The sequence below is a fragment of the Chrysoperla carnea genome, chromosome 1, assembly GCF_905475395.1.
Source record: "Chrysoperla carnea chromosome 1, inChrCarn1.1, whole genome shotgun sequence".
Classification (NCBI taxonomy): Eukaryota; Metazoa; Arthropoda; class Insecta; order Neuroptera; family Chrysopidae; genus Chrysoperla; species Chrysoperla carnea.
The window spans coordinates 102270499-102283366 of NC_058337.1; the positions used below are offsets into that span (position 1 = coordinate 102270499).

Genomic DNA, 12868 nt, shown 5'->3' on the forward strand with positions numbered 1-12868 from the left:
ACTAAGGTAATTGAAAAAAGAATAATCAATTTCATGAGAACAAGAAAGTATTATTATTTGTAAATAAACGATGATCATTTTTTATGATAGAAAAAAACCTAAAAGTAGGATAATTTCATATTTAATGTGTAATTAATTTTAAAGACTTATTAATTTAAAATCTTTAAAATTTAAGACGTTCCTGTAAATTAGAATTTGAATAGGATTAATTAATAATAGTTAACTTTTGTAAACCAATTTTCTTTTATTAGAATAATAATTTGTGTTATTTATTATTTTTATGAAAACGTAATGCTGGTACAATAAATTTATTTTTTTTATTATAAAAGTGTTTTAATCATATTTTATCCGTTATTGAACTTGATATAATCGTATTAATTTTTATTCAAATATTCTTTCTTACAAAACTAATTTTTTTTTTCCGTATATACAATTTATTTGATATATATCACAATCGATACATAAATTACAATCGCAAGAAATGATTAAATTTAAGATAACTGAAATAAATTGTTAAAAAGGAAAGATTTAAAGTAATTACATGCTTTTCTATTTGACGCTTTCTTGAGAGCTTGAAACGATTTTTCAGTCGTTTCAAGCTTCAACTTGTTTATTCCTTAACAATTAAAATCTTTCGACAGTATACTTACCATTAACATATTTTTCATATTTACACTTACAAATTTCAGAATTAGGAACTTTTAAATGCATTAAATTAATGATAAGTATAAATGATTTTTTTAGTTTTAATAAATACCTACGAATTGTATCAATTAAGACTGTATTGTACCATTGTTGAAACGCGCTCAAAAAACTCGCCAATCACAGCCACTAATGTTGACAATTTGTTTTAAAGAAGAGGGTATAAATCCTTCCGGAAATTTTGATATTTAAGTAACAGAAATATATGATAACTTTGATTTTACCCTCGTTCAAGGATTTTTGAAATAGAAAGTAAAAATATAAATGGTTGTAATTTTATTTTCTACAACTTTGATTCTTATAAAAATTTCAATTTACTAATTTTAATCAAGAAATATTTAAAATTAAAAAGCCCTATCACGTTAATGGCACGTCGAATAAAAAAAACTAAAAAGAAGTTTTCCTCTTTGAATTATATATTTTAAGGTTTGATTTCATGGTGTTGCTTGACGCTAGCTTTTAGCGTCAAATTTTATCACATGGTATAATTTCGATCAGAGTTTCATCTAGATAAAAAGGAAAGCAGCATCAAATCATAAAACATAAACGGTAACCTATTTTTAAATATATTAACATAATATGTTTTTTATTGTAATGTTTTATAAATAATTATTAAATAATATCTAACAAGCGCAACTGTCTGTCTGAAGTATTTTAAAACTGCTTCATAATATCGAATATAATTCATTTCGATATAGCATTTTTAGCGTCAAGTAAATGATACCAGCGTTAACTAATTGAAGCTTGGCTCAAATATTTTCAGCTTTATCGCTGCTTTTTATCTAGATGGCACTCTTATACCATGTGTTAGCGTCAGCGTCTCCATGAAATCGCACCATTAAAGTGCAATGCTCTCTACATATAGATATAGAGGTGATGCAAAAAAAAATTCAAAAAATCTACAACAAAAAACTTATTTGAAAAGTCTCCTTATTCACACTTTTCGTTCGCGAACAATATTCGCATCAGTTTGGCCCGACTACGTAATATAACACTGCTCAAACTACTCTCTCCACAAAGTGGCTGACTATATTATGACTATAAATTATTAAAAAAAATTCAAACACAGTTCAAAAGTTAATGCACACTATTAATTTTTTTTAATTAAGAATTAAACTATATCACAATTACTTGTAAATTATTATTTTCAATTGTCTTTGGTATCATTAGGGGTATCATTTTTAAAAATCACTTCACCATTACTTATATTAACAATAACAGACTCTTGACTATCTATTTCCATTGTATCGTCAGAATCAATTTCAATTGGTGGATTAAATTTATACACATTATTTTTTAAATCTGATTCATCTGCAAAAATTAACGTTTCATCATTCTCGTCATTTTTTGACCAAATCTGTATCTGTTCATAACACATATACGCTTCGGGTTTGTATATTTTTAATGGTAGAAAATGTACCTTAACATGATCTCGTAAGAAATGTGATTGAGGCACTGAAAAGTCACAATATTTACATGTAAAGTTACTTGTAATCCCACCTATTGAAATATGTCTTTTAATATGATTATCAATTGAATCGCGTCGAGAATTTGAGTATGGACAATTCGGACATGGATATTGTTTACGTTCATTTTCATTACTGTCCTTGGGTTGATCAGATGTTCGACGTTGCTGTAATAACATTAAAGCTTGTCGATCTGCGACCGATATCTTTAAAGGAGGTACATATATTTCTGGTATAGAAACTATTGTTTCATTTTCAATTGTACCATTTTGATTTTCGGTATGATTTTTTAATTTAACGGCTTGTGCATCTTCATTCAGTTTATGCTTTCGTAAATGTTGAACATAATTTGCATAATATTTTACAGAATAATCACATTGTTTACAACAATATTTTTGTTTGGAACCATGTAACGTTAAATGATTTCGATATTGTTCTCGTTTTTCAAACGCTGATGGACATTTGTGACATTTATAGCGTTTTTCTTTGACCTTACCATTTTTAACGTAAGTTGGATAAATAAATTCAGGGCTACCATGCATTAGAATACCAAATTGATCATCCACATAAAGTGGGCTTGTTGTTGGAGGTGATTGTATTTGAGGTTGCTTAATTTCCAAATCACCATTGGGTAGATTGATCTCGTCAATTTCAGGATCCGAATCGATATGATTATGATTGTAATCGTGTTTTAACAAACCAGCTTTGGTTGTTGTTGCATAATTACACTGTGAGCATTTAAATGGATTGTCGCTACCATGTAATTTTTTATGGAACTTTAAAGCAGGATATTTGCAAAATTTATCAGGGCACAATTTACATCGATAATATTTCTTTGGAATAATTGTTGTTTCACTAATAATATCATTCTCTTTTAATTTTGGCGGTGAATTCATGGATACAACGATCCATGCAGGACCTTTTATTTCTGGGACATCCATTAATATTGCAGTACGAGGACATTTATTAACTTGGTTTGTTGGAAATATTGTTTGTAAAAGTTTACTTTGTTCTTGATAATCTTCAGTATGCACTTTTAAATGTCCATTTAAGATGTTTTCTTGATTTGTGGAGTAATTACAACATGGACATCGATGAGTTAATTTCGTTCGATGAGATTTTAAATGATCCAAGTATTCGGTTTCAGATAAAAATCGTGCTGGACAATTATCACAAAAATGAATTTCTTTATCATTGTTATTATTCGTTTGAACTTCGATATTTTCTTCAAGTGGTCGTAATACTTTACTCAACTGTGAAATTTGCTCTTCATCTGATTTTTCCTTATTTACTAGACAATGTATGGTTCCAAATACTCCTTGATGATATTTATTATGAGCGTCTAAAATTTCTTGAGTATTTGTACCAAACGTACAATCTTTACAATTAATTTCTAATGTTTCTGAACGTAAATTTTCGTGACCTTTTTCATGTTTTTCAATGACTACTTTATCGATATTCGTTTGTGGACATTGTGGACATTTATACATTTTTATAAATTCATTTTCGAATTGAATCCAAACTAATGGTATTTCTGTCTCAATTCTGGTGTTTCTGGTTTCTCTTTTAACAGAAGAAATACCATGAATTTTTAAATGCTGATGTAATAAATGGCGTCGTGTTACATTATAACTGCAGAGATTACATTTAAATTGTGCCCCCCGTGGCTTATGAAATTGTTCATGGTAGTAAAATTGATTTTTACTGTTACTAACATAAGGACAAAACGTACATTTAAATCGTTTACTATTTTCCGTATTTTCTTTCGATGAAGGTAAGTTACCAAATAGCTTTGATTCGATACCCGTTGTTTCTATATTATGTAACGATAAATGTGATATGAATTCTTTATGATCAGTAGCATTAAATGTACACATGATACAGCGATATACCGCTATATCAGATTGTGATGAATGTTTCTCCATGTGTGTTAAAAATATCGACGAGGAATTACTTTTAAATGGACAAAGTACACATTGACTTTCGCTGTCAGTCTTCGCTGTATTCGACGAGCTTATATTTTGTACATTGTTAGTTATTTCTGCCGTGTCTTCTGTTAAAACGCTTATATTACCGCGATGTTTAAGTCGACAGTGACGCTGTAAAAGAAATTTTTCTATGTTCACAATTCTTCAGTCATTTAAAAAAAAATTGGTTGTTGATTTTAAAGCGAAAAAAATTGTTATAGTAAAAATTTACTTGAACCATAGAAAACAAATTCTTACACGTATGGTTATTAAAACATAATATTTAAATTTTTTATTAATCTCAAGGTTTCGAATTGTTTGTTGCTAATTGTAGAAATAATCAATTCTCTCAATTCTCGTGTATCGGCGTAGACTTTCGATTCGTAGTTTGCATTGAAAAATTAAGAGCAACGAAATTTCTTCAAACAGCAATTCTAATCTAGTTTAATAATTTTTACTCACATCTACTTCCGAGATATAAAAATTTGTAATTTTTTTTTATGAGACCTGGTCATCTTTTATTCCAATGATAAACAACAGACCTTTTCATTTAAAAAAATTGTTACTTTTTGTTTCGCGCAGTATGTCAAAAAACTAATGTAATAAAATGAAAAATATATTGTATTTTTGTGCAACTTATTAATAGCTGCTCGAACAATGACGGAGGTGCTTGCGCTTAAAAGGCTGTTAAAAGGCCTATACCAGGGATGGTGAACCAATGATACTCAAAAATTGATACCTGTTTCGTACGTGCTTCTGGTTTTATTTCTTAAAAAATTTTTCAAAACTATTGATTGGCATTTACTTGTAAATTTATTTAGGACACTAATTATTTATTATTCAATGCAAACTTCGAATTCAGTTCTTTGCCATTGCATAAAACAATCATTCTCAAGTTATGTCTTTATTCAAAATAAATTGAAACGGAAATAATGGGTATGATTGTTGTCAGAATTTATTCATCCAGATATTTCACCCAGTTTTGATTCATCTGACTATGATATGAATAATCAAAACATTTTGACTTTTACAACTGGCATACAGAACCTTAAGAATTATGTTTTTGTCAATGGATCGCCGCGCCGGTCTAATTATCAAGAGTTTATAATGCTTCAGTTGAAACATTGACTGAAAACTATTAGCTCGTTTCTGTTTTCAATGATTATTATGGAGGCGACGAAAAATGAACGTTCAAGTTTGAATCCTGATATTTAATTAATCGTTATAGTTATCATTATTAATTTTTTTTTCATCTAGTAGTTGATAAAGGACCCCGAATATTTAACAATGGATTTGGCTTTTGGTTTCATAAAGAAATTTCATATAGAAATACGAAACAAATGGTTTTAGAGGGATTCGCATATTTGGGCTTTTAATCAGGATGACCAAAAGCCAAATCTAATGTGTTGTCCGCGGGGCAGCACTCTTATTGTTAAATGATTAATAAATTCTTGAAACTTCGTTAGTGGCTTCCTTTTGGCGAGTCTACGAAACCGTCTATCCAAGATTTTTTTCGAAAGTGCTGCATTTTCAAATGAGCATGATAAAGTTATATTTAAGCTACCGATCGGAAAAATGCAGCAAGAAATTTGTCGGACACTATGACCACTTGATAACATTAATAATTATTAAACAATATAATATTTTAAATACTGCCCCGAAGAGCTAGTCTACCACCTCGAACATGCTGTACTTATTCTAATGTAAATATTTTTGTTTTTCAATACATACATAAGTCCACTTTTGCTGAATTTTTTAATAATTAATGTTTTCAAGTGACCATAGTGTCCGTCAAATTCCCTGCTGCGTTTTTTTCAGACCGATAGCTGAAATATGACGTTATCAAGCTTATTTGAACAGGTAGCAATTTCTAAAGTTTGGTAGACTCGACAAAATGAATTAATTCGAGTATGTATTGATAATTTAACGATAAGAGTGCTGCTCCGCGGACTATGTGAGGCCTTTTAAAGTAACGGTATTGTAATCCTGCTACTCCATATCATTTTAGTGGTTTATTAAAAAATGGTGGCCATTTTATTCTTCGTTCATTCGATTATTTTCCATAATCTTTTACAAAAGGTTTCATTATTATAATTTCACTGCACATATTTTTTTATAATTGCGGTAGATGGTTCTAATAAAATAAACTTAAAAATGTTATAATTCAAACAGTAACGTCCATTTAGCGCTCCCCGTATTCTTTTAATTAATTCGGGAACTATAAAAATAATAACTATACGTGTGACTTAGCAATTATTGTTAATTAAAATTTAAATAGGTTAAGAGTTGTTTCTATCACCCGCGAATACAAATCTCCAAACTTGTGAAAAAATAGAATAAAATACCTACTACCAAAAAAAAGAAAAAAATTAATAAAAGATTTAAGAATAAAAAAAAATTATCATGCATACTACTACGTTTGTTCAAAATTATGGTTCAAATAGATTGGAGTATTTTTATATAAAAAAAAAACTTGCAATAAATAAAAAAATAAAAGCAAATTGCGTAATTAAAATAAATAATATATTCTCAAAAAATTACATGCGCTTTCTCAATAATTTTTTTTTTAACAACAATATTCTACATAATAATTATTAATATAATTTTTTTTTTCATTTTTATTATAATATACAAAAACAAAATGTTTCAACTTAAAATAAAATTATTTATAACTGATTTCCATATTTTAATTATTTTTTTAAATATTATGATGATATATTTTTTAGCTATTTCTCACTGAGTTCAGTATGAAGCACTACAAAAAAGTAAAAAAAAAATAAAATAAATAATTTTTGTCTAGAAAAATATACCGAATTATTTGTTTTGTAAACTAATTAATGATATTCCAGAAAAATGCAAAACATAATACCTTTCAATCGAAAGGTAAACGCGGTTAGTTCTATTATTCTTGAATATATATAATTTAAGTATGGCCTAAAATTAATGAAGCGAGTTATTTGAAATCGTTATCTTGCATGAAAATAGGATATATTATCCGGCCAGCTAGTTTTAATATTTGGTGTATTGATTTTAAAGTCTCTGATAATCATCAGCGTTGTATGGCGAAGATATCTTTGGTCATAATGATTGGAAAAACATTATAATACTCCGAGGCCTGTGTTTCAAGCCAGTATATTTTTTTGTATATTATTTAAAATCAGAAACATTTCTGAGGGGGGAAATAATCTGGAGGAGGAAAAAAGCGATGTCCCGGCTGATATATGGACGTCTAGCATAAATCGCTAATGATAGAAGTTTGAAATTTCGAGAGAATATTGATTTTATAGTGTAGGTGTCATTTAAGAAAGGATTTTTCGAAATTCATCCGTGAGTTTTCTCCATTGTCTGTTTGACAGAACCTGTAGTTTTATTAATAATATCATGAGAATTTTCACAAATTAATTTTAATATTTTGTGCCGTGTTATATTTTAAAAAATAAATTTTGAAATCAATAACCAAATATTATAGCTCCATAAAATCAATTTTGGAAAAATTTCCCGCAAATAGATTTAATTTATTTGTTTTAGATTATAATAATATCATTAATTTGTCACTAGATAGTACAAGTTTTTAAGCTAGGATAAAAGTCGTAGTCCATTCTTGAAGAAATTTTGAAACTTGGTAGATCCGAAGGTTTAATATTTGTTTATTAATAATTTTTTCCCTAAAAACTCAACACCTGATCCTCTATTATTATTTCTAGTTATTTTTGGACTTATAGATGCCCGGAAATTACTCTGAAATAGAGGTCCCGGCTTTCAAAATTGGTGTAGAGGGAAAATTTATTAGATACGACGTTGATAACTAGCCTCTTAAATTTCCAACCGTTCTAAAATGACAAATACCACGCTTGAGCCTTGAGTAAAGTTTGTTTAAGATAGAAACTTATCATCCCAGACTGTAATGTCCCTACCTTATTATTTGAGTACGTATTTCACAGCGCCTACAGAAAATTTACGATTTAATATCAACGTCTGTGTTATTTTTTCGTTTCTATAAATGAAAATATTTAATGTGCGTTTTCCACTGAAGTGTACAGTCTAACCATCATATGTTAAGGAGTATAAGGTGTTAAGCTAACAAAAGCTATTAAAAGTATCACACATGAGGGACTTTGACTTAAAGTACACAAAAATTTAAAATAAAAATATAATTTTGATGAAATACTTTTTCTAATGATATCCTCGTTATTACGAAAGCACCATACAAGCCAATTTTTCCAATGATTTCTTTCAAAATGGATTCTAAAATGTACCCAGGGACTTTGACTTAAAGTACACAAAAATTTGAAATAAATGTAAAAATTTAATTTTGATGAAATACTTTTTCCAGTGATTTCCTCTTTTTTACGAAAGCACCATACAAGCCAATTTTTCCAATGATGTCTTTCAAAATGGATTCTAAAATGTAACCTATACTAACGAGTAAATTTATCCTATTTCAAAAAACTTGTAATTGCATGGATAAATTTTGTAGTGGGTTATTTTTTCCTCTCAAAGAATGTTCACGTATTTTGCAAGATAATGATCATATGAGAATGTATTATTTAAAAAAAAAATAAGATACATTATTGAATATTAATTAACATCGAATTGCAAATTTGATGAATGATAAATGAAAAATTTTACAGAAAAATAAACAATTTTATTTTCATTGTCAACATTATTTTTAAAAAAAAGCAAGCAATATTAAATTTTAGCACAATACTTTAATTAACGAAACATGCATCAAGAAAAATTATTATGTAAAAAGAAAATGATGTGTTAGAAAGAATTTGCTTTATTAAAAGATTTTCTACCAGATTTATCGCTTCTACCAGTCAAATAAATTTTTTTTTCTTTTTTGGACCAATGAAATTCAGTGTCTATTCTCGTAGTAGAATAATAAATAATTTTCGACGTAGATTTACTCAAACTTTTTTAGTGTGAGGCATACGAATTTTTGTTTTTGAGTTTTTTTAAGTGTATTTTTTATTTTGTTTCCCTACTGTTTCGTACCCTGGACCTTTTTTGTTAACTCGACGATTACTAATTATTTGGACTTAGGATTGTATTTATTCGCCATAAACTTATAAGCCCTAGCTTTTATCGTTATCGGGAGAAATGTTGTTATTTTTTCAAGTAGCCTGATTGATTGTTTTGGATGTGATTAATGAAAAATCTATGAGTAAAAGGCCTAGAAAAATTTCAGAATGGACACATAGATTTCTGGATAGATTTACTAAATCGCTCTATGGTTAATTAAGTATTGAAATAAACGTATTTCGTGAGTAAAATAAACAGATAAAATGTTCTACATTTTTCCAGAATAATTTTTTTTTTTTAAATAGGGAATCAATTTTCTTTGAGTTTAAATCTAACCTTGAAGCAGCAACATGTGTGGACAATTTTAGGCAGCCTTTGAAACAAGAGAATTAAACCCACAAATAATTTTCTCAATAATCCTAAAATGGTCAGCCGTAAGAAAACAATAAGCGAGATGCATCACTAAACACGTGGGTACTTACACAACAGTAATTAAAAACTTTAAACTTTAAAAACCTGATTGCATTTGATAAATATTAAGGTAGTACCAAACTATTTTTAGGTTGTCAAGAATTTCGTGAAATTTAAAATATTGGTAAATTATTAAATTAGCTGATTTTTTGTTGACAATTTATCCCCACGTTATTTTTGAGAAAATCGTTAAATAAGTTACAAATGGTGAAATGAAATGCGTGATTCCGATTGTTTTTACTTCAAACTTTCTCAACACATACTTTCCTCAAAAAATTTCTTAGAATTTATTGCTGAACAAAAAAATTAAGAATTATTTAAGATATTAACTTTTGAAATAAAAACAATAGTATACTTTATTACCCATAAACAACTATTATACTACTTTTGCATTCCGAAAGATTTGAATTCGTATTCGAAAAGATTAAATTAAAAAATTATTCTTCTAGAAAAATGCTTGTACACAAAAATTTTCTTGTCTACTAGGCTACAAAATCTATTTCCAAAAGGAATTGTACACGAAAATCCGAGATTTTTCATTGTTGCAAAAACCAGAAAATAAAATTAAGAAATAAGTTTTTTTTCTTCGAAATTCTAAATAATTTGAGTTAAAAATAGCACCTCCTAAATAACTATTTAAGCTTTTACTGCGAGAATTTATTTTACTTACCAAAGAGGGTTTATCAAGAATATTTATGTAATATACATTTACCATGATAAACTCTCAAAAAATTACAAGAAAATTTGACAATAATAACGACTGACCTCCTGCCGAAGAATAAGGAAGCAGAAAACATAGCACAGCGAATAATGGATTGATTATTTTGGATATTAGTAAGAAGTTAGTACTATCAGGACAATTGTGTTAGTAAATACCTGAATAACATGCTTCCAGTTTGATACTTGGTGACAGTGACCACAGCGAAATGGTGCTTGGCCGCCGCCACCGCGTGTATTAACACTTGCCTCATCATCATTGCTGTTATTCTCGCCAAATGTTTGTGCGGTTCCAATTTCACTGCTCGTACTCAATTCACTACTTTCTGTTCCTTGTTGTTGATGTTGATTTGCTGGTGTGGATGTTTGGTTTGTGGTAGAATCACTGCTCAAAACATTCTCAAACCGTTGTTGAATGTAATGTTCTTTTACATGTTGCAATAGAACTTGACGATCCACGTCTCTGAATACAAATTTAAAAAATCATCATCAGAAAGAATCCTACACAACTACTCTGATATTTATTTTTAAGGTTATTTAAAGCATGTTTCATAAATCTTTAAACATTTATTCAAGCTTTTTTGTAACAACTACTTTCGATTTAACAGTTCAATTTTTTTGATTTCGTGATAAGTTAATAGAAGGAGACCTTATAGTTTTGGTTCCATTACTTCTGTAACTCAAACAATCGAAATTTTGTCTAAACTCTCTTTCATCTGACATTGCAGAGTAATTTTAGGTTATTTACTTTACAACCTCGAACATGGTTATTAAAATTTAGTGACTGCAGGGTTAAAGGAAAATTTTTTCCCGAATTTAGCAAATTTGATAATATAACAAACATAAAAAAAAAAGGTTAAAAATATACTTTTAAAATAGTTATCAGTTTTTAAAATACCCGAACAATATGTAATATGTAGTTATATACTTTGTTCCTGAATGGTTAAACGAATAACTAGACAAGTGAAAACAAACAATTGACTGAGTTAATTGTTGAAATACCATGTATAGACAGTGATGATTACTCTGTCACATTACACATACATACATGTCACACATATATAAAACTGATATAGCCATAACATGAATACTACATACAATACACTTTGCGCATAATTTCCGCTCTAACGGGTAAACGGTGATGTTTACGAAAAAATGTTTCAAACAAAAGTTGTTAAATTTTTTATAAGGAACATTTTTTACATTTAAACTTTTGTTCTATCTCTAACAGTTTACAAAATGACCCAATAGACCTATGTTGCTCATTTACGAACTTGACCTCACTTTTTAGGTCCTGAGTGCGCTGTATTTCAGCTTGATATCTCTTTTCGTTTTTGAGTAATCGTGATGACAGACGGACAGGCGACAGGCAGACAGACAGACAACCGGAATTGGACTAATTAGATGATTCTATGAACACGTATACCAAAATTTTGTTCGTAGCATCAATATTTTTAAGCGTTACAAACTTGGGACTAAACTTAATAATTTACTATTTATATTTCATATACATGGTATAAAAATTCACTTATTGTTCAGCTACTTTGTAATCGTCTGTATGGTTGATTAACCGGTTAAATATTTTTTGATTCAAAACAAAAACAATAGATGCAAACAAACAATCACTAATATTGAACTGCGGTAAATTTGAATTATGATTCAAATCAAAACTATTACGACGAATAAACATTATTTTTCAATGAATTTTTTTAATTCAAAGAAATTAATTGTAAAAATTATTTAAAATTTTTTAATTAAACAATGATTTTTAAATTATGTCAAGCATCATAAAAAGCTTCGAAGATGTGTTTGTTTGTATAAATTTATGTTCTTTTGAATAATTATGGTATAACGTAATTAATTTTATAAAATAAACATTATATTTCCAATGAATTTTTTGAATTCAAAGTGATTGTAATAATTCTTTTGAAATTTTTTAATTAAACAACTATTTTTAAATTATGTCAAGCGTCATAAAAAGCTTGATAATTTTAAAAGCTTGTTTTCGTTTGAATAATTTTATGGCCTATATGGCATTGCAGATACAGGTCTTATACTCTTATTGCCCTCCGTTAAAAATATGACTGACGATAAATTTTATTATGAAAGAATTTTATTGGTTGAAAGAGGGCGATTTTCCCAAGTTTTGTTTCCAAAGGTTTTTAACTATAAAAAGAAGAAGGGTGCAAATTTGTGTAAAGTGAGAATGGTATATTTATTGATCCTTATTCCTTACACTTAAATAACTCAAACTATGTTAATGGCAAGGGAAAACTTCGCTTATATATTAATATTTCTAACATAAAAATTCTTAGTAACATTTCCTATTTCTAATATACCTGTCAGTGGAAAAGTAATCAAAAAAGTAATTGAGTACTGTTATCTTGGACAAATTCGAATATCAATCGATTAAAGAAATATACATTAAAGTATATCCATTGCATAGAAAGGCTGTTTAATAGCTATTTTTAGAAAATTTTCGACCGTGGGCTACTAAAAAGTCTTTTTTTCCTTTTTGGT

The 12868-nt window shown here is 28.2% G+C and overlaps 1 protein-coding gene across 2 annotated transcripts in view; it reads right to left on the minus strand.

The window, feature by feature from the left end:
* Nucleotides 1–1017: 1017 nt before the first annotated feature.
* Nucleotides 1018–12868, minus strand: part of LOC123290885 — a 47762-nt gene continuing 35911 nt past the window's right edge. The window contains exons 4-5 of one of the 2 annotated variants that reach the window (XM_044871244.1): nucleotides 10508–10811; nucleotides 1018–4267 (exon numbers count right to left, since the gene is read on the minus strand). In XM_044871244.1, the coding sequence (XP_044727179.1) occupies nucleotides 1850–4267; nucleotides 10508–10811 (2722 nt within the window). In that variant the 3' untranslated portion in view covers nucleotides 1018–1849. The remainder of the gene's footprint in view (nucleotides 4268–10507; nucleotides 10812–12868) is intronic. The other variant, XM_044871245.1, reaches the window with a different exon arrangement.